The 27,552-nt window shown below is 53.6% G+C and overlaps 1 protein-coding gene across 8 annotated transcripts in view; it reads right to left on the bottom strand.

Annotated features, from left to right (window-relative positions):
* Dab2ip (DAB2 interacting protein) overlaps positions 1-27,552 on the bottom strand; it is a 195,781-nt gene that overhangs the window by 81,165 nt on the left and 87,064 nt on the right. For all 8 annotated transcript variants that reach the window (XM_004641488.3, XM_023701607.1, XM_023701604.1 and 5 more), the window contains one exon: positions 18,784-18,887. In XM_004641488.3, coding sequence (XP_004641545.1) covers positions 18,784-18,887 — 104 coding nt within the window. The remainder of the gene's footprint in view (positions 1-18,783; positions 18,888-27,552) is intronic.

Raw genomic sequence — 27,552 nt, 5'->3', positions numbered from 1 at the left:
GGCGACGCCGAGCCGAGCCGAGCGAGGCCGACCGCGGCCGAAGCCGCCCGACCCCCGGGCGCCTGGGCTAACGGGGCGGAGACTAGGGGCGGGGCTGCGGGGGGGCGGGACCCTGGGGGCTCTCAAGGGCCAGCTGCCCCTCACCTCCCAGCCCTTCCTCCACGCGCCTAGGGGAACCACAACTCCCCTCCCGTCCTGTCGAGGAAGGACACCGCGCCTTCCTCCACCTGCGAGATCGATGCTCCCAGCCTGTGGCTGCTTGGAGAGCAAGCACGTGGTCCTCTGAGGGGTCCGCCGGCTAGCACCTAGCAGTACTGTGACCACGTAGATCTCTAACCGGGAGGGGGCAGCCTGCAGCCACTGTACCCCAGCAAGGACAACCACCTTAGGGACAGGATCCCTGGTGCCCAGTCTAGGGAAAGACCTGAGAGTCTGAAGGGTTTCCCGAGTATCCCGATCAGGATTTGGGCGCCCCATTCAGGCCACACACCCGTTTACCAGGCTGCACTGGCCTCTGAGGTTAAAGCTCCGCGGCCCCCACCTGAGAGCTCCAGGACTAATACAAGAGGAGGAATAGAAGGAGTTCATACATGCAAACTTCAAGATGCTCCATTACAGATGATGGGGACATCAGGGAGGAGAGAGATTTGCAGGCCACAGCCTGGTCCTGCCTGGTGCTGGAGGGAGAGGAAAGCTGAGGACTCTTTAAAGGAAGAATTCTGGCATTCACGCACCTGTGCCTCTCTCTGTTCTAGGCGATCCAACGACAGAAGCAAATGGGATAGTAACTTAAAGTTAGTGCTGTGCCTAATCTGAAGAGCACATCTCATCCATCACTCGATAAAAGGCAGGCTTGGCAACCCTCTCTAGGTCCTGGGGGAGGGTGGACATCTGTGCTGGGCCATGCCCTGTGTAAGATCTGGTCCCCTTTGTGGTCCAGCACCCTAGATATGATGAAATCAAACATGGGCCGTGTATACAGTAAGTAGTATCCCATGTAATCTGCCCAAACAGAAAACGACAGAAAAACAGTATCTACAAAGAAGCCTTGCTCAGAGAGGTAAAGTGACTTACCCAGGGACTCCCAGCTTCCAGGGCTGCCTAGTGCCTGAGCTTTTCCTGCAGGACACCACCTCTTTGCCCACCCTCTTTAAGCTTTCCCTTTGCCTATCTTTTTCTCTTCACTTTTTCCTCCTCCTCCTCCTCCTCCTCTTCCTCCTCCTCCTCCTCCTTCCCCCCCCTTCCTCTTCCTCCTCAACTTCTCACATCCATAGAAGACCTATCCCTGTCAGAACCTGTCAGCAGTCTGCACAGGGCCCAAATGCTACCTCATTCAAACCCTTCCCGGGTAGCACACTCCAAGTGCACCTGACCTTTGCACCCAGCACTGGGCACTTAGGTATTTGAGGTATTCAAATTAGCTGTGGCTCAACAAATATCTCTTGGTATTAGAGGTGACCCTAATCCAGAGGAATGACACATCGACAAGGCAGTGCAGTCCAGGGGAGCCCCAGACCCTGGGATGACAGCACACCAGCAAGGATCTCCACCACTGTAAACTCTGGCTTCTCCAGCCTCAGCCACACCTGACTGACCTGCATGGGTTTTTCCGAGGCTGTTATGTCAACCAATTTTCCCCAACGGGCTTGTACTTTTTCTTGGTTTTTATTTTCTACACTGATGAAGATTGCACAATTTTGACACTCTAATATAAAGAACCATGAAGCATGTTTTACGGTTTATAGAGCTTGTTCTGCACCAAGAGACAGCTTGATCCTGTTTCTGAGTTTTAAAATACAGAGTTCTCTCCCCTCTGGGAGGGTAGGTGGGACATGAGCCACTTTCTCGTGTGCACTCTTCCCTCTAAGCTTAGACCCTTAATGCTTTTTGACAGCCACCTTTTACTTGAAATCTACTATGAGTAGCACCCCCACCCACCCAAACCAGCAATTAACTCAGGGCTCAATGCCCTCTCTCCCAGTCACTCATTCACCTTACAGAGAGTCTGGTATGTACCAGCCACAGTAACCATGACAGCCACGCACACCATGGGGTAAGTAATGTATGCACTGCCAAGGAGCTCAGGAGCTCAGATCAGGGGGAGAACAATTCTTCAAGGAACAGGGAATGGTTCATGTTGACCCAACACACATTTCCCTAGAAGTCTTTTGTTCCTTAAGGGGCCTTGCGTATGATACACATTCATCATCGTGGACAGAGACTTGGATCTAAGAGGCTGCATTGCTAAGGGTCCAGAGTGAGAAAAGTTCTTTCCCAAGGATTTAGCACGGTTAATTGAGGACCTCAGACTGCAGCCCATTGTAATGCCCAGCCTCACAGCTTGCTGACTCTCCTTCAGGAGCTGGAAGGCCCAGGGAAGCTTCTCAGTCAGCTGTGGATGAAAGAAGTTGAGTCTTTTTCTCCTGTCCATTTTCGGGGAACAGCTAGAGCTCCAAACTCAGAAATAGGTACTAACTGGTCTTCAAGTCTGCAAGTCTTATTCCAAACCCAAGGCAGAGGGTGAGGATATTGCTTAGTGGTACAAGGCTTGTCTGCCATGCATGAGACCTTGGGTTCCCTTCCCAGCATGGCTGGAAAAACAAAGATCTATCTCAACCTTTGATGGAGGACCGGGGTCAAGTTGCATCCTTTCCTTCAGTAAAACAGAGCCCTGAACACCCACTGTCTGGGCTGTACTAGAGCCTGCTAAGGACTCAGAGCTCCAGACTGGCATGCAACAATCAAACTGGCTGCATAGACCCCTAGCTGAGAGAAGACAGGCAAGGCCCTTCACCTCTCCGTGAACTGCTCAACGAAAGCCAAATGTTCTTCTCACATCCAATTCCTACACAAATGCCTGGGTTTGTTAAAAACATTCTTTGTAATCACATATGTTGGGTCCAGCTCATCTGTGAGGGTTAAGACACCGTTTCCACAATCACTCCCTTACTCCCCCCAGCGCATAGACTCTGTTTTAACCATCCTGCCAGGGCCCGTTTTTATCCCACCTTCCCCAAGAAGCTCAACCTGGGGCAGCTCAAGCTTTCCCACAGCACCAAGGTTCAAATCTTAGTTCAGGTGATCTATGGGCAAATTCCTGGACTTGTCTGAGCCTCAGTATCCCCATCTGTAAAACAAGTTAACAATAACACCTATTTTACAGAATGAGGGAGAAGGACAAAACTACAGCCAGGAGTCACTAGCTTTCTTATCACGATTATTGATGGCGGTTGGCTCCAGGACAACCACCTCTCTGCACAGTGACAGCCAGTTGGGAAGTTTTGAAATCTTTCAACTGGCACTTGCTTCTAAAGCAACCTCACAGAAATGCCCTGTGTGCAGCGTGCAGGGGCGGGTAGGGCCGCTCGGGGGAGGCCTCAGCTTTCATGCAGGGAGCAGGCACTGATGTCTGAAGCACAGCAGGCAGCCTCCCCAGTCCACCGGGATGGAGTCTGCCTCCTCCTCAGATGGGCCCGTCTGCCTCCATTAACAGAGCCGTGTGCACCTGTACGTGTCAGGCAGCTGTGTCACTGTGCTAGGCTCAGCTAAGGCCCGGGGCTTTCCCACAAGGCCATTCCCCGATTCCTGAGTGTGTGTGGGCAGCTGAGCAGCCTGTGCCCCTGCCCTGGGAGCCCATCACCACTCCAGACACCATCCACCCAGCTGGCTCACAGGCCCCCCCTGGGCTCCCTCCATTTCACTGACTAAAGTGCAGGAGACAGCCAGGCGGGGTCTCTGGCTGGAAGGGGCCGAGCTGAGCCCTCTAGCAGTGCCCAACCCCAGCTGTGACCACCACCCCACCACCCTGATCTCCCAGGAGGTTCTCCAGTCATTCCCAAAAGCCGTTCAGAATCCAGACGCATGATTTCTTCATCCACTCACTTTAGCCAATTCCGAGTAAAGAGGATGATGATAAATGACCAGTTATTGAGCTCCTCTTCTGTCCTGTCCCTGTGTCCCTGGTAACTCTCTGAACACCTCCCGCCCCACGGGGCCACTACCTGTCATTAGAGGAGTCTGTGGGAGGACGCAGGCTTCAGAACTCAGAATGTTTGGGGGTTCCAAGATGGGAAACAGAGGCTCAGGGAAGTTGAGGTATTTGCTGAAAGCAATGGAGCTGGTACAAGGTAAAGCAGGGATTGTAACCAGCAGGGCTCTGGCTCCTGAGTGGAAAAGGTGGAGACCATGTGTATAGAGGAAACTGACATCCCAGATCGGCCCCCACACTGGGCCACAGGCAGAGGGGAAGGACACCTCCTGGAGCGCAGGGTTGTCACACAGGGCTCAGGGGAGGCAGCCTTGGCCAGGCCTGTGCTCACCTGCACCTTGCTCTCAACCTAGAAGGCAGCTCCGAGGGACACATGGGCTTGCATTACAGCTCCCTGACCTGGATTCCCAGGACCCTGGCATCACCAGATCTCTTGACCACTGTTTCCCTCTCAGGGTGAAGCCCAGAGCCTGGGCCTTGCATGTCCAAATAGCAGCTACTCAGTCTAGGGCAAGTCCTTCCTCCAGCCCCAGCCTTTGCTCGGCAATACCCAGGCCAGCCTTCATCGCCTCCTTCCCTTGCAACAAGCTGACCCCAGGTTGCTGCAGATGGACAGGCAGTGGCTTTGCTCCTGCTTTCCACTGCCCGCCCCAGGCCCTGAGACACGGCTCAGGACAGAGGCAGAACCCCTCAGGCCTTCCTGTGGTCGGGTCAAGCTCATGCCATGCCAGTTTCGAAATCTACACCCAAAGACAGAGGCTTCAAGGCGGGAGGGTGTTTTGATGGATGTTTCACCTCTGTACCAACAGGAAAGGGAGGGGAAGATCCCATCCAGATAGTGCCACCTCTCAGCCCCACGAGAGGACAGACGCTAGGTGCGCAGGGAGACAGGCAGGACACCAGAAAGGGGTAGGGGCTGGGGGTTCTGCCTCCTGGCTCAAAGCCTGAGAGGCAGGAAGGTCTACAGAGGACACAGGCTGGCGCCCATGCTACACACAAGCCACCTAAGACCCAGAGTAACAAGTAGGGCGGTGGCAGGACATTAGTAGCCAAGTCTCCCTTTCACAACTCCAGGGCACATGCTTTAAGAATCTCCTATGCTATACACATTTCCCCATTACAGGCCTCAGTCTTCCCACCTGTAATACAAGGGGCTGAGCTGGAAGTGGGCCAGGCTCCTTCCTCAGTCAATGTGATGATCCCATAAAGTTAGAACAGCTGCTGGGGCTGGGCTGCCTGGCCCGCATGGGTTTGGCACTGACTATACCCAGGAATTTCCTGGCTTTGCCCAGGTCCTTCAGATGTGCCATTCCTCCTGTCCTCCCAGCCTCCTCCCTGGAGAGGTATGCACCAGCAGAGAGGACCCCAACTGAGGAGTGACTCGCCCACGGTGGAATGTCAGGCACCGTGACAGATGAAAGCAGGGAGGCATTTTAAGCCAGGATTAAGTTGGTGCCTTTTGATGACCACCCACTCTCAGGCCACCCCATGCCTGTGGAGGCCTCCCAAATTCATGCCACTGCCTGCTGAACGTCAAAAATCTCCACACTCCTCTGCTTGTAATCACATGAAGAGAACCAATTCATAGGGCGTGAGGGCCCAAAAGGGCACTGTGACACTCAAGGGCCACACTTGGCTTCAAAGACTGCCGAGAAAGTCATATCTAGGGCCAGCAAGATAGCTCAGCAGACTAAGTGCAGGGACCTGGGTTCAACGACATGCCACACCGGCCCCACCTCCAAGCACGCTGGCCAGCCATCAAGACCTGGTGTGGTGGCACACAGCTGTAATCCCAGCTCCAGGAAGGCGGAAAACAGGGGAATCACTATGAGTCCGAGCTGTGTAGTGAGACCCTGCACCAAACACATTAAAAAGAAAAAAAAAAAAAAAAGCCACACCCAAACACTTAGGGCAGGAACACACATAGAAGGACAGATATCAATGCAAATTCCCCCAGCAAGAGCACCCCCACAAAGGTAAGTACATGTATCTTGTGCCTCCCACCTCCACCGTACCCACAGATCACACACAAACACATGTGCAATCAATCAGCACAGGTGAACACACACATACCTGTAACACACACACCTGCAAATTAACAAGTACACTCCAACAGGCTCACTGACTCACCCTCATATTCAGCTAGCAAGGGGGCTTGTGGGTTAGCTCAGTTGTTTAAGCGCCTGCTTGGGCAAACCCAGTCAAGAGCTAGGGGACCATGGTTCCATCCCCAGCTCCACATGCATTACCAGACCCACCCTGAAGGCAGCCTGAGCTAGCAAAAAAGTAAATGAATAAATCCTCCTCAGCTAGCTGTTAGAGGGTGTCCACAAATGACAATGACACACAGGCCAGTCACATGAGTGCAGGAAGGGAAAGTACCCTAGAAGCTCGAGTTGCTGGGAGCCCAGAGCCAGGGTCCAAATCAATGCTCCCCGCAACCCCTACCTGCTGGCCTGTCTTTGAGGACACTCTGCATCTCTCATGCCCTGAAAGCTCACCTTTAGTGCTCTCTGGATGTGTGGTTTACAGGGTCAGGGCAAGAGCTGCAGAATCCTACGCCCGCCTGCCCACCCATACCCCTGAGGTCTCCCCACCTGGCACACCTCTTAGATCCAAAAGCACCTTGATCCCTGGAGTTCTCGGATGAAACACAACTCTCTGTCCTCCTTCTGAAGAGGCAGGAGAGCAGAAGGTTTACATGCAGATGTCCCCTTAAGCTTCATGTGGCCCTACGTGTGACTGTCAGGAAGTGATGTGTCATGAGTGCAAACCAGAGACCAAAGCAGCCACTAGCCAGAGGGGCCCAGAAAATGATGTCCCCTTTGCACTCTGCAGGTCTCTCCTGCCAGGCTGGGGCTGATACTCTCAGACCACGGAAGTCTCTCTGCAGACTTACCATATTTGTAATGTTAAAGGAATCTAAGGCCTCCCACCACACTGGACCATAAAGCCCCAGAGCAGGGGTCACAGCGTTCTGACAGGTGTTCCTTAAGTGTTTTCTGAATTAGTTAAGTAAAAATTTCTGAAGGAAAAAAGAGAAAGTGCTCTGGGAGGCTTTTGAAAGGATTTCATTGAGGAGCAACCTGGGTGGGCTTGCTGGAGAAGGCACTTTAGCAACACCTGAGGTGAGACAGCACAGGAGTTTGCTGAGATAAGCAGGGACAGGACAGCTATGTGCAGCCGATCCAGGTGGATTCCCAACACAGCATAGGGCTGGAGGTAGGACAGAGGTGAGTCAGGCTGACTCATAAGGTCCCCGAAGTTATCATGGGGCCCTTGGCCTCCCCAGTCACATGCTGCCACCACCGCCACTGCAGCCACCACCACCACCACCACAGAATCCAGAGGGTCTGAAGGAGGGAGGAGCAAGGAGTCCTGTCATCACAAAGAGAGCAGGGTCAAGGAAGGAGAGCGCTCCTGGTATCTGCCAGTGCCCAGGCCTGAGCGGATGTCAGTGCACAGAAATCCGAAATTAATTCCTGAGGTCCCAGCCAGACATGTGACAACCCCAGGCACCCAGGGAGTATCTCGCCAACCCATAAATCCTCAGGCCAGGAACACTGGCCCTTAGCATAAGCCTGTCCCAGAGGTCTGGAGGGGCACATACAGCTCCTCAGCGCTTTAGCTGAGAGCACAGAACACGCCCTCACCTTTCTTTTCTCCCTCTGTGTCCCCCCAGGCCCTGTGGCTGAAGTCCTACCACTGGTCACTGTTCCTGGGTGACTCACTGGCCCAGTCCTTCTTCCCCACCCAAGCTTCCCCATCCTGTGCCCTGTGTGTGAGTGAATGTGCTCAGCAGATGCCATGGGCAGCATGGCCAGTCAGGGTCAAGGATGCTGGGACCAACACCCAGCCCTGCCACTTGTATCAGTGAGGGCCACTGCCACACCCTAATAAGAATCAGCCACTGTATTCATGAATACACACATGCTTCAGGAGCTGCTAGACAGCTTTACGGACTTACCTTGTTTAATTCTCTCAGCCCAATGTGCAGGTGGGAGAGCAGAGGCTCAGAAAAGACAAGCAACTTGGAACCAGGAAGTGGCGGAGCCTGGCCCAGCCCAGTTGTCTGCTTGAGAGCTGTAGCTCTTACACGATGCCTGTGCCAGACTGTGAGGTGCTAGGCGAGGAGCTCAGCCTCTCTGTGACTCAGTGCTCCCCGCTGAACAAGGAGTGGACTGATCTAGCTGATCATGCAATCCTTTCCAGCTTGAGCTTGCCTCCCTGATGACTTCATTGCTGGGGAGAACAAATGATAGGGACCTTCTGGGGACAACAGCTTGCCCGGAGGGGGGGCGCTAATGGTAGGTGTTGGGTCTGATGCCCCAGGGCAGCAAGGCAGGAAAGTCAGTTCTCCCTGACAAGAGCCACCAGGGGACCAGGGGACCAGGGGACCAGGGGACCCCAGAGAGGCTCTGGCTTGAGGATCAGTAAAACTGAGTGGGAGGAGGAGTGGTGGAGGCAGCCTCGTAATTCTACCCTGGTGAGTGACCAGTGCTATTAAAAATCACACACACACACACACACACACACACACACACACACAAATCTAGGTATATCTCTTACAGGTATGAACTCCCTATGATGAATGTGATCCTTGTATATATCTGGATTGTACCAATCAATTTAATTAAAATAAATAAAATTTAAAAATTAAATAAAATCATTTTCCACCCCAAATTTTTTCACTGGGGACCCAAAACATACCCTGGGGGAGGACTCACTAGGCCTTTCTCCATCAGGAGAAACCTAGTCCCTGCAGGCCAGGCTCACCTGAGAGTTTGGCCTCAAGAACTCAGAGGAACTCCTGGGCTGGGATCACCGTCAAAGCTCAGGCCAGGGCTGGTATCCTCCCCGGGCTCTGGGGGGCAGGCTGGGCGACTTGTCCCGACCTCTCCCCCCAGGGCAGTGGCCACTCTGGCCTCAGACGCAGCCAGGCTGTCAGAGGCAGGGAGGTCACGGCTACCTCTTCCTGCTCACAGCGCTCTCACTGTACTTCATGCATTTACTGCTTGCTTCCTCCTCTCTCACACCTCCACTCCATCCGCCCCACCGTGTGCCTGACCCTGAGGCCTGGGGTTCAGGAAGACCAGAAACAGGCCCTGCCCTTGAGAAAGTCACCGCCAGCTGGTGGGAGGGACAGCCACATGGTGGACAGTTAAGTGACAGAGTCCTGGGGAGACTGTGCTGGTGGGGCGTTCCAGAGCGCAGGGAGGGGTGCCCTGCGTACGCATGCACACAGGGCTACTTCAGGGAGGGAGTCTGGGTGGCAACTAGGTTGCTCTGAAGCAGAGAAGCAGCGAGGAATTGTGGGTGGAAGGCCCAGCCTGTCCCAAGGCATGGAGACTGCGCCATCTAAGGTGCTGGGGCAGGGGAGTTACAATCATGGCTCGTTTTAGATGTTCTTTAAGCAATTCCACAGGAAAAGTTACTCATGCCGACGTAAAGACTTGTGAAGGAAACAGATGTCACTGCCGCCACCTCCACAGAGGGCTTCCTGGCTTTGGAAACAATAATTCCCACCCAAGAACTCAAATAGAATTCTGTCTGCAATCCAACCCAAATGCCACTTGATTGCTTTATTTTCGCAGCAGGAGAAGGTGAGGAAAAGAAGGCATCTGTAGCTTGCACCCCATAGTGAACGATGCACTTGGTCCCTTGCAGGAGGGCTGCAGGGCCACTGGGCAAGTGCAAAGAGGAGTTTAGTTCTGCCTTCTGACCACAGGACCAGACCTTCAGGAAGAGGCCCAGACAAGGTAAGGCAGAGAGGCGAGACCCAGCTGTGGCCCCTAAGGGGGGCACCTGCCCCCTCTGGGACTCAGCATCCTCACCCCTAAGCAGGACAGAATGATAAAACTGGGGCTGTGTACAGGCCCTGCAAGGGCCTCGGCCTCGGTGCCTGGAGCTGAGTGATGCTCAGCCAATCCTGAACTCTCCATCTAGCCTGCTTCTGCCACCTGTGTGAAGCACGACGCACGTGACCTGCCTCTCGGGTGGTTGTGGGCACCTTGAGAGGACGCCTGAGAGAGCCCGGCCAGGGCCTGGCCCAGGGGTCTGCATGAAACAGGCTTGAAGATTCCCACAGTACGGAAAACAGAGGTGGTGCTGGGAGGGGAGCCAGGTCAGCAGGATCTGAGCACCATCAGGTGCTGGACATGGTCCTGCCTCTCCTGAGATACCCACCTCACTTCCTGCCCAGGCACCTGGAAAACACTATAGGATAACAGGGGCCAAGAGCCCACCAACCCCAGCCTGGTGGACACAGGGCAGCAACCTTCCTGCCAGCCCGCACTCTGCCCACCTCAGCCTGTAATCCTCCTCCCGAAGGAAGAACTTGTCCCTCTCCCCTGCCCCTCCATGTCACTGATGAGGGTCCTCTTTCAGAGTTCTAGCTCTCTGATCAATCCTGTCCAGCCAGCTCAGCAGCCATGCTGAGTCCTGCTGTAACCAGCTGATCAGGTGCTCCCCGAGGATGCTCTGCCCACCCCAAGCAGCAGGCCCTGTGGCTCAGTGAGCTCAGCAGTCTCGCTGTGACCCCAGGCACACAAACGCTCACATTTGGGCTCTCCCAGAGAGCTGCCACCCAGACGTCCACTCGCTGCCCTCTGCTGCCCCCAACTGGTGGGAAGCCACCTGCTCAGACACCTCCAGCTCTGTTCTCCATAGGACTCCTGGGAATGCAGCCTGTGACCCTCCTCACCCCTCTCCGCCTCCTGGGACCAGAAAGTAAGCATCAAAGACAGGGAGAGAGGCTCAGAGCTGGGCAACTCACTTGGGCAGCCCCAAGTCCCAGAGGGGAGGGGCCCACCTTCAACCCTGTCCCTCCCAGGCAGACTGCTGGGGGAGCCAGCACTGCACCCCCAGGGCCCAGAGCACTGGGACCAGAGGAAGCCAGGTCCCCAAACAGCACTGCACCTGTCAGTCTTGGACCTGCAGGTCAAGTCTTTTTATTTTTTTCTGGTGGTGGTGGTGGTCCTGGAGATTGAACCTAGGCCTAGGTCTAGGGCCCCAGTCCCCCACTATTTTAAAATTTTGAGACAAGATCTCGTTCAATTTGCTACACTGCCCATGTTGGGCTCATACTTGTGATCCTCCTGTCCCAGCCTCCCAGGGCACCGGGATCACAGGAACCCTTTTACACCAGGGCTCGGGAGGCAGCCATTTATACAGTGGCGGGAACCACTCTGATTACCTTGGGGTCAGGGATAGACTTCTGACAACCTGCTTGAGAGAAGGAGCTTGTCCCTTCACCCCATCCTGAATCCGACAGCCCAGTTCTGTTCTCTCTTCCCTGAGTGAGCACCCGACTCTCCCCACCTGGTCAAGGATGCCGCTATAAGCTCTGTCCTGCTCTGGCCCATGTCACCTTGCTTTCTCCAGATTCCATACTCCTGTTGATACAGCCTCATGTTTCAGCTACTCTGTCTAGTGCTCGGAGTCTCCTGTTCCCCGTATTCCACCCCTTCTCCATGTTTCAGCCCCAAACTTCTGCCAGTTCCTGCTGTCATTTGTTCCTACTGTTTCCCATCTCCTGAGCTCTGCAGGGTTGGTTCTGGCCACCTGGAATGTCCTTTCTCCCCCTTCTGCCAAGAAATTACTTCATCAAGCCCAGCTGACCCCTCTGAATTCCTGTAGGTAGCAACTACACTTTAATCCTGTTTGCACCTTCAGTGCACAGCACTGGCCCTGACACACAGGTGGTGCTGACTAAAAATATGTTGAGAAAGAGAGGGGGAGGGGAGAGAGGGGGAGGGTAGAAGGGGAAGGAGAGCAGGGGAGAAGGGGAAGGGAGGGGGAGGAGAGGATAGGAGGAGGGGGAGGAGGGGAGAAAAAGGAGGGGAGGAGCAGAGGAAGGTAAAGGGAGAAGAGGGGAGGGGAGGGAGAAAGAAGGGGGAGGGGAGGGAGAGGGGAGAGGAGAGGAGAGAGAAGAGAAGAGAAGAGAAGAGAAGAGAAGAGAAGAGAAGAGAAGAGAAGAGAAGAGAAGAGAAGGAACAGGGGAAGAAAAGAACAGAACACCAGATACAGAGCTTCACTCCCACCTCCACATAACCTTGGCCAGAGCCCTCTTCTCCCAGAGACCCATGTTATGGTTTAGATCTAAGATGTCCTCCCAAAGTCACACACATTCACAGGTGGGGCTTCTGGGAGGTGACTGAATCCTGGGGAGGGGTCTGCATTCATCAGTGATTGATCACTGTGCCATTTTGAGGTGGTCAGAAGAGGCAGCTTGTCACCAGGGTGTGACCCGGAAGGACGTGTGCTCGCCTCCAGGTCCTCCCCTCCTTCCCTTCTGCATCCTGGCTGTGAGGACGATGCCTGCGCCAGGCCCTTTCACCATGCTGTTTCCCCCTTGGAGCCAATTAGCCATGAACTGAACTCCCTAAAACCGTGAACCAAAATCAACCTCATCAACCTCTCTTCCTCTAAGGTACAGGTGTTGGGTATTTTGTCCAGAAGGGAAAGTAACTCATCTCCCTCGGTTTTCTTTCTTTTTTCTTATTGAAATTGGACGTCATTAAGCAGTTCAGGCTGGCCTTGAACTCACCACGTAGCCCATGTTGGTCTTGCACTCTCAGTTATCCTTCCACCTCGGCCTCTTGAGTGCTGGTGTCATGGGGACCTACTACCAAGCATGGCACACCCCTGGCTTCCTAATCTGCACCACCGAGCTCATGAAACGACCTTCCTGTTTCTTACTGGCCAGCCTCACTCGCCACTGCATCCTGGAGTCCCGCCCTTGTTCTGGGCCTCAGTCTCTGCCTGGCTTCCCATTCAGAAATTTCTGTGCGCCCCCACACTCTCCCGGGCCACCCTGGACAGCTCCTACCTCCCGTATTCTTCTGTAAGATAGGAGCTTCTTCCCAGGGAGAGCAGAGCCACACTAAGCTGATAGTAAGCTCCCTTCTGGTTTCAGCAGCCCCCTAACCCATGCTCTCACCAGTTCCCTAACCAGTGGGCTCCCGGAAGATAGGGCTGGAAGGGCTGAGACTGGCAAAGCTGTTCTTGTACCACCCCCTTGTCAGCCACGCACCCAGGGCGCTGGGTCACGTGAGGCCAGCTGCCGTGCGGGCCTGCCATGCTGACATCAGTCTCGTGGGTAAATTCCTCCTATTGTAAGGGGGAAACTGGGTGTCTACTGCAGGCCCCAAGCCGGGGTCCAGCTCCACAGCCTGCCCTTGCTGCCCAGGGCTGGACAGTTGATGTCCCTCCACCTATTTGAGACCAAAGACATGCATCCCTGTGTGGGGCTCGGAAGCAGCCTGCGCGGGGGAAGGGAACCCGGCTGGTGTTCCGGACAAACCTTTCCTCTCTGGCCTCGGTTTCTTCGCATGCGTGGTGGCTTGTGAGACTGACCTACCTATTTGTTCCCCATCCTGAGGCCAACCTGGAGATGCCACAGCCAGCAAGGGGCACACAAGGGCAGGACTGTGGCACTCACAGATCCCGGCAGTCTCCTTCCTGGCCCTCAAGGCATACCCTCTCCACCTTGTGGCCCCCAGCCGCACTGAGGCCAGCAGCCAGGAGGTGGCAGTGTGATGACGGGCAGGAGGAAGCCACCAGGGCCTCTAGGACATGGGCCTGGAAGGGGTCACTTCTGGAGCACCTCTGTCCAGGAACTGACACAGCTGGGTCGAAGTCCCCCTACTGAGTTGCAAGGGAGCAGGTGTGAGGAGTGCGGGACGGTGGAGGGGGGCTGTACAGAGACCTGGGCTCCATACCGGGCTCTGTCCCGGATGTGTTGGGTGCCCTTGGGAAGGTCCTCCCTCTCTGAGCCTCACCTCATTCTGTCCTCTGTAGAGGGCGGTCTGGCCCTAGATGGCCTCTCACAGCCCTCCCGCCATGACGCTGGGCGCTCATCCTTGGCCTGCACGTCTCTGGTCATGTGGCTGCTTCTGTGTTTGGCAGAGAGAGAGACAGAGCAAACACAGGGAGAACACAGGCAGCTGTGGGGGCAGGAAGGGGACGAGCAGCTGGGAAACTGTGCCCCTCCACCTGGCTCTACCTTTAGCATAGCCATCACCCCTTGCGGCTCCAGTGTCCTGTAGGAAAAAGCCCAAAGGCACACCAGAACCCCTTCCATTTCTCTCCTTTACGCTTCCAACTCATGCAGCACTCAACTCAGACAGGACCATTGATTTATAGTCCCCTCTCACTGGAATAGTCTTCCTTTGTTCCTGACAAACTCTTACACATCCCTCAGAGCCCAGCCTCAAAAGCCCTTCTTATAGGAATTCTTTCCTATCCCTCCCCCCAACCAGAAACCTTATTCTGAGTTCTAGCACCCAGGTACACCTCTGTCATAGCTTCAAAACCATGTAGGATATACACAACCAAGCATTCATTGAAAGTGAATTATTGAAAAGAACCTAAGATCTGCTTCCAGAAGCATCTGCGATCAGCCTGGTACTGACTGAGTTTATCTGCAGCTTCTGCCAGCCCCCTGGGCCTTCCCCTCTCTGACACTTCTCCTTCTCTGTTTCGCAAAAAATAGCCCTGAGACCTAATTTCAGCTAAAACCTTCAAACAGGACTCTACACTTTCAACTTCCCGAGGAGGAATCAATTGGCTGTCAAGTTTCCCCAGCCTTTGCCACCTCCCACATCCTGACCCGCTTGCTCCTCAAGGTCAAAGGGAGGGGGAGGGGAGGGGCCGAGGAAGGAAGAAGGAAGAACCCCGCCCTTGCGCAGCAGGGGAGGCGGGTCTTGGATGGCAGCAGGCTGAAGGTGCCCAAGAGGGCCCGTAGAGCCACCCGGTCCCGGCCCAGCATCACGCCCCTGCACCCCAAGCAGGCAGGGGTGGCTTGCCCCAGACCCAGGCAGATGGTCCCTCTGCAGATCAGAGCCCCCTGCTGCACCCCCACCCTTCACCGGCCCAGAGAAGCCAGAGTGCAGTGCGAATCCCAGCACCAAAGAGAGGAGAGGAGCAGGGGCTCTCTTCTGTCACCTACTCCCAGGCAGTCCCCGAGCCTGCCAGCATCCTGGGGACCCCTCGGCTCTTAGGGCCTAACTGGCCTCCGGGCACTGAGTGGCCCTGGAGACCTGTCCCACCCTTTCCCTACCTCTAGGAGGGAGACAGAGGTACCAGGTGGGCATGAGGTCCACATGTCCCCTTAGAGCCATGCTGACAGCTTAGAGCCATGATGACAGCTCTGAAGCCCTCTCTCTCTTAGCTGATGCACCAGAACTCTTAAACACCATAGCAAAACCCAAAGCCATGCACTCAGACCCTCCCAGAGCCCCACGGTCTCTGAGGCAGAGATGAGATGGGCACCAAGCCCCCTGAGCCCAAGAGGAAAGCCTAAAGGAGACAGTGCGAGCTCCCACCTAGGGGGAGACCTGGGGGCAGGGGTGGGGGCAGAGTGCTCCTCCCTGGGTGGTGACCTCCGAAGAGCCCTGCCCTTCCCTGGCCTCAGTCATCACAGAGGATGTGGACAGATGGAGCCCCAGAGACCACAGACCCTGGCAGACCACAACTCACAGTTCCACTCCAGCTCTCCCAAAGGGGCACCTCCTTGGAAGATCATGACAGCCCATCACCAGGATAAAAGGCAGCGACAGCGACAGTGATTCAGCCACACGCTATGGTGTCTCCCCTCCCTCCCTGGGGCAGAACCATGCTCATGGGGCTCCCTCGGGGTCTATGCAGAGTGAGTGGGAGCCGGCTGAGCACGGGATGCCGCTACAGACGTGCGTGGGCAGGTGAGCGCAGGCCGGGCTGGAGGCTCGGCTCCGGGTCTGCACCCACGGCGAAGGCCAGGGTCACCACCCTTCTCACAAACAGTGCACGCTCTGAGTTCCATGCCCACCCTCCTCAGATGTATACGAGTTTGGAGCCGAGAGTGAGCTAACAGGGTCCTGTGGGCAAAGCGCCTGCGCTGGCACATTCACAAGCCGCCAGCACACCCCGCCAGGCAGGACTGCCACTCCACACCTCGCTGACCAGGACATGGGGCTCAGGAAGGCTGAGTGACCCCAAGGTCACACAATTCCCCTAAGGGCTGCAGCGCACCCAGCTCCGCTGGCCCTGAGTACCCACCCAGGCAAGGGCCTCAACTCACACCCTTCCCTTCACTGCTGCCCATAGACAAAGGTCCAAGGAGCCCAGAGAGTAACACAAAGTCAACAATGCCCAAGCAGCCACACTGGCGTGGACGCCTGCCTGCCAGGCAGGAGTGTGCAGACCCCGCAGGCGGGAATTTACCCCTGTGAACCTCAGCTCTTCACTCAGAAACTGGCGACACTTGCAGCACCTTCCCACAGGGGCGCCCTAAGGAGAGGCAGAGACACCAGGTGAACCTGCTCCTCGCCCCGCAGACCTTACCCAGGCAGGTGACCTGGGAGTTGAGTCCAGGTGGCTCAAGAGCCACGGGTCAGTGCTGGCTCGGATCCACAGGTGGTTTCCACTCCAGGAAACAAACAGAGACGACACAACATAAAAGGTGCCGAGCCAAGCTGGCGGACACAGAGCTGCAAATTACAGCAGCTCTGAGGTATGATGTTCACTTATTACAGCAGCAGAGAAAGGGAACCAGCAGAGAAACTGGGCCCACAGGGGTAGTCCTCCTCCCAGCTCCAGGAAGCGTGTGTTTCGGGCCTGGGGTCAGAGATACCTGGGTCCCGGTTGTGGTGTGCCACTGATGAACAGTTGGAGCTCAGGCAAGTGACTTTGCCTCCTGGACCTCAGTTTCCTAGTCTGTGAAATGGGACACTCAAAGCACCACCTTGTCTGGAGGATAAAGGGACGGGAATGGAGGACAGCAAGCATGGTGCCTGGCACACACAGTGCTCCGTGGTGGAAACTGGGGTTGCCTTGGTGGGGCACTGAGGGACCCACTGGACACATGGAAGGGGACCCTGAGCCCTCTCAGCACAGACTCCTCGCTGCCCCAGGCTGATCCCCAGGCTGGAACTCTGAACCACCTCGGAAGGGAACTTTCCAGAATACAGATGCGCAGCCTCTGCCCATCACATTAGGTCCCTAGTATGATCTCAAACAGGCTCTCAAACCTATTTTCAGAACACTTTTATGCCACAGGAAACACTGTTCCCTCAGCCCTGCACTGGTCTCCAGCTGATACAAACCTGACCTAGCCCCCAGCATCACCTCCTGCCAGTCCCAGAGAGCACCTCAATACGCCACAACACAGCCCCAGCACGCACGGCTTGGACACCTCCATCGTTCCGCACCCTGGAGTCCTCCTCATGAGCTGTCTGGCTATTTCCACGCATACTTCAGGACCCAGCCCCAAAGGAAGCTTGTGGGCACCTCTCCCACCTCTCCTATCCTCTGGGGACACTCAGTCACTCCCTATTCCCATGAAGACCAAGATAGAGGCACAGTGATGGCTGATGTTGCACACTTGGTGCATGTTCTCTCTCTCCTCTCTCTTATCTCTCTCCCCCCTCCCCCCCTACCTCCCCCCTTGCTGCTCCTCAACCTTTGGGCTCCTGTGCATGTGTCACCTCTTGACCACATTGCCTCAGGGAAGCCCTCCCGACCCAGTCCCCAGTCGCAGCAGCCCTGGGCACTGACAGGAGAGGATGAGCTCTCCACGGCCGCTCAGCTGTCCCTAGACCAATGCTTGGTGTATACCAGGCACTGGCCACAAAACCCACCGCGAGAGGGAACAGACGCTGCAACGGTCAGACCTCCATTTCTCCCATGAGAACACAAGCATCATGTACTGCAAATGTGCACTAATGACCATTTTTAAAAATAAAGAAAATGTTGAAACCTTCATCTCGATACAGACCTGAGCTCCTTGGGGAAGACAACATGTCTACTACTGCTTCACTGAGAGTCTAGTGCCTGCCACATCTCTGCGTGGAAGAATGCAGCCACGCTTGCTGAAGGAAGGGGTAAAGGGACCCAAAACTGCCTATGCAGCTCCTTCGGGGGCGTGGAAGTCAAATGTTCAGAGTCACTGGGTTCTGTTCCCATAAAGTCATTTAGATTTGTAATAAAAAGTATATTGTGAATTACCTACATTTAATAGCTATGACAGTCAAGGGGTGATCCAGAGATGTGGTAAATGATTACATAAAAAATTATTACAGTAAAAGACACAATGTCAAGAATAGGATCAGTCTATTCCAAGCGGGGGTATTTTGAGTGCTTTGAAGGGAATAAATAACAGCATGTCTTTTAGTGTAATAAAATTTTTAATGTAAACATTGACTCTATTTTACAGTCTCTCTCGCCGACCAACCACTTAGGCTAATTTCTGTCAAATAAGAGCCCTGCACTGTGTCCTCACCCACCTTACTCCTTAGATCTGGTGCCACGTAACTTCTGGCTCTTCCCCAAAATCAAAATGATCATGAAAGATCCATGTTCTGAGTGAATTCAGGAGACCAAGGCAGCTACGACTAAAGACATTCAGGAAAGAGGACTCCCGGAGCTGTTTCAGCAAGTGGCAGGGGCAGTGGGATGAGTGTCTCCGGCCAAGGCGAGCGCTCTGAGGGGAATTAATAGCACTGTGTCTGTTACTACACTAAATACTTTAAAAGTCCCAGGCAGGACAGCTCTGGTCCGGGTGGTCCTCAGGGCTCTCTGCTCTCCCCCTACCCCCTCCCTCGAAGGATAGCGCCCATGTGGCCTCAGGGCTGGGCCAGACAGGGGAGTGGCTGACGGATAGGATACCTAGAGCAAGGGAGGCTGGGTGCTCTCCCGGTCCGTGAGGCTCCAGGAAGGGGGGCCGTGGGGTCGCAGGGCAGCACCCCAGGGCGAGGTGGTGATGGTGGTGGCAGTGGCGGTGGTGGTGGTGGTGGTGGTGGCGCAGAGATAGTTACCGTGACCCGGAACGGTGTAGCGGCCGAGGGCTCCATGCTGGGGCTCTTCTCTGAGAGGCTGCCGGGCAGGCTGCGCCGGGAGCCCGGCCTTTCTTGGGGTGACTCTGTCAACAGAGAAAAGAGAATGTGAGCAGATTCAACAGACATGCCGTGGTCTTCCTGCTGTCCTAGCCAGGCCAAGATAGCAGACACGCTGGTGTCTATAAAACAGGGTAGCCACTGCAGAAAACTGGCATTTCCTCCAAAATTAAACATAGACATACCATATACTGCAGCAATTCCACTCCTGTGCATAGACCCCAAAGAAGCAAAAGCAGGGACAAAGATTTGTATGTAAATGTTCATACATTAGGATAGATACACAGCTACTTTCTCTTTTTTTTTTTATGCTTTAAGACTTTATTTAAAATGAACAATAATCTATAAATATGCAAGTGAAGCTAAACCCTATTAATAAATCCATATTCTTCCGTTAATGTTTAATGACCTTTAAAAACAAACATACAATATTGAACCTCTTCATGTTTTCATGTTTTGGGTGCTACTTTCTCTTAATTCAATGAATACAAAGATTTGTTCTAATGCGTTTGTGGACAGGATATCATGTCTGTACCTTGTACTAGGAATAACTACTATGGAGACCACAATATGCAATGTATTAATTGTTGAAACTGACCTACTAATAGGTTTTGAACCTGTCTCATTGCTATTTATTTCTCAATAAAATTATTTAAAAAACAAAAAGTAAATTCACGCAGTATTGGTCACAACAGCAAAATACTTCAGGAGTTCTAAGCTAAGGGCCATCTGATGATCTGATAAGCACAAGTGGGGTGCAGCGGAACTCGCCTCACGCTAAAGGAAGCACATCCCCGCATGTGCCACCACGCCAGCCTCACGCCTTGAGAACACCATACTGTGTGACACAAACCAGACACAAAAGACCAATATTGCATGACTGCACCTAGAGAACACAGCTAGAGCGGTCGGATGTAGAGACAGAAAGCACACCGGAGGTTACCAGGGGACATGGAAGTCACTGCCGAACGCACCAGCGATTCTGCTTGGGAAGTTGAGAACGTTTTCACCATGGATAGTGGGTGGGGGTCACCCAGCTACTGGGAATGCCACCCCACTCTACGCTTAGACACGGGGAAAGTGTGGCAGATGCCCTACGAGGGGTGAGCAAAAAAATACGTGAGTGTTTGCATGTTCTTAACGATTGGGGTACAAGACGCTAAACCAAGAAGAATGGAGTGTCCTGAAGTAAGGGGAGAAGGTTTGAAGGGGATTAATGGTAATACGGATTTTATTATAATATTTTTAACTTAAATATTCACTATATTTTTGAATGATACCTCATAACCCCAGCCACTCAGTAGAGAGAGGCAGAGGTTTTGAAACCGGATACCAATTTGGCCACCTCTGAGATCTTGTTTCTAAATAAAAAGGGCCGAGGGCATCGCTCAATGGTAGCACCTGCTTAGCGTGCATCAGGCCCTGAGTTGAACCCCCAGCAACCACCCCACTACCTGCCTCCCCCAAACTGGTTAACATGTCTCCAATACCACTAACTAAATAAACAAACAGAAGACACGTCCAAGAACTCAAGGCCCTGGGTTCGGACTCCGGCACACACAAACACATACACACAACACCCATCTGGGAGGATGTTTGTGTATTTTACCTTAACTTTAGGTATTTTTACCATAATCTTGTGATACAGTGAGCACTCTGTCCATGGAGGTCTACAAGCAGCCAGGTAACAGCCCCCTCCTCTAATGCCGCACGAGGCGTGCGCTTGGAACCCTGTTCCTTCCATCAGGACAGCCTGTGGTCTCTGACTTCTGGTCCAGACTTGCTCTTCCGGAGGAGGCTTTAAGCTTAGGAGGTCTGCAGCAGCCAGGTGAGGGACTCTGCCAACCAGCAGGGGGCTGAGGACTGTAGCGGGAGGACAGCAACCCAGCCCTAGCCTCCCACATTCAAGCAAAACTGGAAATCAGGGTTTTTTAAGGTGACAGTCCCTGGGAGGCTAGCCATGGCCTGAACACGCTATTCAAAACCTCCTGAGCCAGTCCAACAGAGCTGCTTCCTCCCTGGTTCCCCCACACCACACCTGGCTGCTTCTTTTCCTGCTCTATCTAAGGTTGGTGGCCCACAGAGAACCCCACTCGGGCTCCCTCCACCATCCTAATTGTCCCGCGTGCCCTGAAAGGGACCTTTGGTGGCCCCTCCCCCCTTCTCCAACTCACGTAACAATGGCCACACCTAAGTCCCGTCAGTTCTCTCATTTTCACCCACTTGCGCAACCCCTGCTGCCTGCACCTGGGCCAGCTGTATTTCCATGTCCCCAGAATCCTGCAAGGAACCTGGCGGCTGAGAGCTCTGGGAAAGTCCTGTTGACTTAGGAAGAAGTTTTAAAAGGTCAGAGTGAAGGTTTATTCCCTTGCACGCAGCGCACACAAGGGTACAGAAGGACAGGCGTCACCCAGGAAAACGGGCACACATTCTTGTTCGTGCTGGTGCCCCCCTATGTGTATACCCCTGACTGCACATGGAGTGGGGCTCATGCCTGGCACAGGCCAGGGACCCACACAAGCAGGGTCCCAGGAAGCAGAACAGTGCCTAGTAACATGGCCTATGTTTTCTGCTCCATTCTCTCCTTGCGGCCAGTGGCACAGGCGTCTGCAGAGTGTGGACCGATGGAGCCCCTCACCCAGTTAGGAAGCATGGACTCCAGCACTGGGCCTTGGGCAGTGGACCCAGCCCTGGAGTGCGTCTCCCAGGAAAAGCCTCCTGTCTGGGCAGCTCATCCTCCTCAGCCCCATGACAGCATCCCCTGGGGCCCTGCTGCTTTCCCCGCCTTGCTTCCTGCTTAAAAAGCTCCTCAGCGCTCGTTCTCCACCAGCTCTGCTAGCCTCCCTCCAGAAGCACCCACTCTTTCTAGAGGTTTCCCTAGGAAATCTCCTCCCTTACTTCCCTAACTCCCCCATCTACCTTCCTCTCTCCTCCCCCACCCCTCCAAGCACCTGCTCATCTCTGACAGCACATATCTCCTCCACTCAGGAGGTGTCCCCTTTGTGCTCTGAGACAGTACATGTCACCTCCACCTGGGAAGGTCCCCCTGTGCTTTGAGACAATGCATGTCCCCAACACCCAGGCGACTCTGATCACACTCTGGCACAGTGCATGTCACCTCCACCTCTGTGTCATACTCATGTGGGAGGCACTGTGCCCAGCTGAGCAGGTACAGGGAGTCTCACTTTACCAGGGTGTGGTCACCAGCCCAAGGTCACATGGCTAGTAAGTGGCTGGGCAGGAACAAAGGCCCAGCTGTGTCTGCACAGAGACCCTGGCTCCAGTAATGCTGAGCCCCCCAAGTCCCAATGCTCAGCCAAGGGACCAACACATAGTAGGCACTTGGGGCACAGCTTGGGATGCAAGCTTGAGCTGGAGACAGAGCCTGGCTCCAGCCACCTCTCTGGGCAAAGGTGAGGGGCCAAGGCAGGAGCTGGTCAGGGGAAGTCACAGTCACATACAAGCTAGCCTGCTCCCCATCCCCTCAGTTCCCTCGGAAAGAATACACACTGCACCCTGGCACACAAAGCCATTCTACAGCACCCTCTTAGGCTGCTTCCTTTGCCAACCGACTCTACTAAGCTTTCCATAAGGCAGAAATGTCACACCTTGACACTGCCACCCATGCTGTCCCCTCTGCCTAATGCAGGCATCCTTGAAGTTCTGGGCAATGCCCCCTCCTCTGCTGGGGGTAGCCCTGTCACTTAGGGCAGAGTAAGCAGCTTTGCTCTCCACATCAGTGAGCCCTGAGGCCCTGCCGCTGCTCTTCCGGTCCCAAGCCACTGCAACCTCCTCAAGGCAGGAGGGTGAACAGCTGTTCCTAGACCCCTGCTGAGCCAAGCACTCAGCAGGACTTGGTCAACACTTGACCATCTGTCCATCCATCAGGTCAGCTGTCACATATGGAGTATCCATCCCAGTCATAGAGCCCGGGTGGGTCAGCTCTCCCACACAGGACTCTTGAGAAAACCAGGACAATCAGGGCCTGCAGAGCATCATGGGAGCTGCTCACAGAAGCGTCTCACACCCTCGCTCTCCTGCAACGTACACACATGCATGCACATGCACTTACACTCTCACACACCTGGCCACACCTTCACCTCCCTTTCCTGGGCAAGTTGCCCTTGTGACTCTAGGCAAGAGGCACATAGAGACACCTGACAGGACAAAGGTGTCTAATGATATTGCCTCTCCCATGAGACCAAGATCAATGATCCCCAGAGCCTGCCAAAATCTTGCCTCTTGCCTCCTGGGTCTGAGCCAGGAGGTTCTCAGAGGCTGCTTGACATAGTCTCCCATTTCACAGATGACAAAGCTGAGGCAGGAGAGAAGGGAATTTGTCCATTATCTCTCAATCCAACAGATCCATCACGATGATCTTAATCAGTGCTCCAAAAATAGCCTTTAGCTTTCATTCAGAAGCTCTGAGATCTGGCACAGTGGCACATATGTGTAGTCCCAGCTACTTGGGAGGATGAGGTAGGAAAACTGCCTGAGGTCAGGAGTTAGAGACTCACCTGGGCAGCATAGCGATACTCCATCTCCAAAATTAAAAATAAAAATAGATCATACACTTACACCAACCTTTGGGGCAGAGCATAGCTCAGGGGTACAGTACTTCCCTTGCACACAGGAGGCCCTAGATTCCACCCCCAGCCCAGCAAGGCAGCTACAGGGCAGATAAGGTAGGAGTCCAGTTTCCTCTCCCCACCCCCTGACTTCTTGGATCACCCAGCCCATGCCCAGGACATGCTTCTCATGGGCCCTGGGTACATTCTTCACCCTGCTCCACCTGCCTCCTGCTCCAGGGTGCCGATGTATACAGACCATATGGAATGAGCTGCCCCTTAGCACCATGGGGAGTGGGGATCCCTGGCAGGAGATCAGAGGATGAGGGGAGTCTCAGTGCCTGTTGCGTTGGCCCTGGCTCCTGCCCTCACCTGCCATTCCCCGCCTCTCCACTTTTCTCAAGAAGCAGCCCCGCTGGGCACTTCACCTTGCGCATCCCAACGCAGGCTAAATTTCACAAGCACACTCAGCCTGGAAAGCCCTCCTCAATCAACCTATCCTGAGGGCCCTCTGTTCCCAGCTGGACCCCAAATCACCCTGCAGGCAGGAGCTCGACTCCTGAGAAGCACTCATGGGGCCTGACGGGTCCTCCTTTCCCTACGGCAGCCCAGCCCTGGCATGCCCATCAGGGGCAGAGTGGGAGCCAGGCCCAGGTCTCTCCCAACCTGACACCCCAAAGAGCTTCTAGAAGACCCAGCAGCCTGCACATGTACTAGACAAAAGTTAACAACAATGATTGGATGGATGACTGGTTTCCAGCCCAGTGTCTCCTAACCTGTTTTACTACTGCTTCCCCAAAGTAATCTTAAGTTTTTCCCTAATAGTCCATCCACAAAATTTTCATACCAGAAGTACACAGGGTCTTCCATGTACTGTAAGTATATTTGGGCCTTCTACAGAAAACTGGTAAGATTCTTTCTATCCCTTCAAAACCAAAGTTTTGCCCAGCTGAGGATACTGTCAGCCCCGTGAGAATGCACGCTCTGGACCCTTTCAGTTACAATTCTACAGGACAACCTGGTGTCCCATAGATGAGAAAATTGAGGTTGCAAGATGCCAAAGTGAACACCTTTGGAAGTCCTCTAGGTGGGAAGTGCAAGTGGGTGCCTGCTGACGGTCCCCTAAACAGCCCTCCCCCCACTCCATGCACCTAGTCAGGAGAGGCAGGAGACCAGAACATGTACTGGGGTGAGACTGGGCTCAGCCTTGGCATTGCTGTGTCTCCAGGCCTACTACCCTTTCCTTTTCGGGGCTCCGGATTAATCATCACTCCAGCGAGCCAAGGAATGACTGCAGTGGCCAGTCACCTCCACTTTCTTCCACCGCACAACACAACGAAACAAAACCACATGGCCTCTATCTTACATAGAAAACTGACCCCCAAGTCCTAACTGCGCCTCTGCCTCTTCCGAGTCACAGACCCAGACCCTGCTGCCTTCGGCTTCTGCCTTAGCGGCAGAGCTTTTGACTAATACCGGGAAGCGTGAGAACTGAGCAATACAAGGGGTGCAAGCCGAGCCCCAGAGAAGCTACGTGAGTCTGCTGAGCATGTACAACCCTGGCTGCTCTTGCCGCCCAAAGGGCGAGCCAGTGACCTCTTCTCCGTCTCCCCCACATCTCCAAGCACGGTCCAGGAGTATTTAAAAAAAAAACAAAAACGGGTATTTCTTCATCTAGTCTCATCATGACCTCTAGATGACCTCACAGATAGTGAATCTGCAAACCTGGACCCTGGGATCAGCTGACCCTTGTCCCCATTCTACTGCAAAGTTAATTCTCTATTTCACCAGTAAGTCCAGGCTGTCATTTTATTCTTGGAAGCCACGCCAGAAAAATACATTTTAACCTTCATGCATTTGCAAAAAAAAAAAAAAATTTAAAAAATAAAATCAGTTTCATTCAAATGCTGCTGGCTTGGTTGCCGTGGATACCACCTAATCATGAAGGATGACTGTTACTTGTTGCCATGGAAACACAGCGGCCCAAGGAACATCCTGTAATTTCAGACAAGATGCCAAATTTCAGTTGTCGGGTTACACTGCCCAGATCTTAATGCTTGAAAGTAGGAGGAGGCAGCGAGCTCAAGTCCTTGAGCAGGGAGAGAAGAGGGCAGGCAGCAAGGGTGCGAGAAGAGGAAGCGCTGGGGGGAGGTGTGTGGGTGTCTTCCTCGCAGCAGCAGCAGCAGCAGCAGCAGCAGCAGCAGCAGCAGCAGCAGCAGCAGCAGCAGCAGCGATCATGGAAATGCAAATCGGAACTACCAGCTAGCATTTCACACCTTTTAGATAGGTTCTAGACCAGTCTGCAATTGAAAAGAAACCAGTCCGGCTATTAGAAAATCCATGACTCTGTTAGCAGAGCTGTAATGGAATTCTTTCATCGTTGCTGGGGGAGCAAGAAGGCTTTCGAGAAAATCAGACAAGAGCTAGTTAGAACCAACAACACACATACACTCTCGGACCAGGAATTTCTGTCCTACAGGTCCAACCTAGAGAGGTGCTTCATGCTCTGGAGGAGGAACTACACAAAGCTGTGGTCGGTAACACTTTTCGAGTAGCTCAACGTAAGTGTCCACCAAGAGGGGAACAGAGGAACGCACCGTGGAGCAGTCACTCAGTGAAGCACAACACACCAAGGGCAAAGGTACCACTCTTAGGAGCACTGCTCTCGTGAGACACAATGGGATTACAGCAGACCTTGATCCATAGAGGCCAACACTCAAGTGAGATACTGCCCTCCCCCAAAAAAATCACTTGTAAAAAGAGACACAGAGGTGATCCACTTACTGTATACACTTTTTTTTTTTCCAGAATGTTTGTAGCAGCTCTATTTGTAACAGCTGAACACTAGAAACAACCAGATGTCTTCTGGTAGATGAATGGTTAAACAAATTATGGTACACCCATAGTATGGATAATGCCCCTCTCAAAGAAATTCACACTCCAATTCCCAAAGCCTGTGAACACGCTATCTGATTAAGCAAAAAGAGACTTTACAGATGTGATTAAGGATCAAGAGTTTGAAAGGGGAGATTATCCTAGATTATGTAGGTGGAAACAATCTAATCACATGAGTCCTGAGATGCAGAACAGAAAGGCACAAGGAGGAGGAAACACAATAAGGCAAGAGGCAGGAGGCTTTTCGGGCACTGGGAGACCCCACTGCCATTTCTGGCCTGTGCATGGGTGGAGGTGGCTAAGAGCCAAGGAATGTGGGTGGCCTTGATCTAGAGAACTGGAACAGCTGATAGCCAGCAAGAGAAGGGCGACCTGGTCCTACAGTCACAACTGAAGCAAATGAATTCCACTAACAGAGATGTGTAATGAAATGGGTTTTCTCCCTAGAGTCTTCAGAAAACAGTACAGCCTGCTCATACCCTGACTTTGGCTTGGCAGGACCTAGGTCAGCCCTCAGTGCACAACTGTATGATACCAAGCCCGTGTTGTTTCAATGTCTAAGTTTTACTGTGTTACAACAGCAAAAGAAAAGAAATATAGAGCCTAGAGGTGTAGTTCAGCGGCAGAGCACCTGCCTAGCATATGTGAGTTTGATCGGGAGCACCATAAAAAAAGGAGAGGCAAGAAAGAGACAGGGAAAGGAGGAAGGAAAAAGGGACAAAGGATAAAGGAAAAGTTCTGGGCATGGCAGCACACACCTGTGATCTCAGCATTCTGCGAGGCTGAGCCAGGAGGACTGCCAAATTCGAGTCTACCCTGAGCAGTTTAGCAATTAAGTGAGATCCTGTCTAAAAATAAAAAATAAAAATAAAAAAATATTGGGCCAGCAAGATAGCTCTGCGGGCTAAAGTGCCTGCTTAGGCAAATTTAGGCAAGTGGGGGGATTGCGGTTCGATCCCTGGCACCACATGGTGCTCCAGTCCTGCCCCCAGGACAAGCTGACCCTGCCACAGAGTCCGGGAGTACTGGCGCATGCCTGTAATCCCAGCACTGGGGAGGCTGAAAGCAGGAAGATCATCACTGCATAGTGAGCGACCCTGTAACAACCAAATACATAATAAATAAACAAACAAATAAATAAACAAATAGGGTAGCTAGGGGTATAGCTCAGCACAAAGGCTGTGATTAAAATCCCTGGTATACACTTTGTATTTGTTTACACAGAATA

The sequence above is a fragment of the Octodon degus genome, unplaced genomic scaffold (genome assembly GCF_000260255.1).
Source record: "Octodon degus isolate 3935 unplaced genomic scaffold, OctDeg1.0 scaffold00137, whole genome shotgun sequence".
In the NCBI taxonomy this organism is placed as follows: domain Eukaryota; kingdom Metazoa; phylum Chordata; class Mammalia; order Rodentia; family Octodontidae; genus Octodon; species Octodon degus.
Note: the sequence above shows the minus strand (reverse complement) of the source record. Positions and strands in the feature narration are given on the sequence as shown.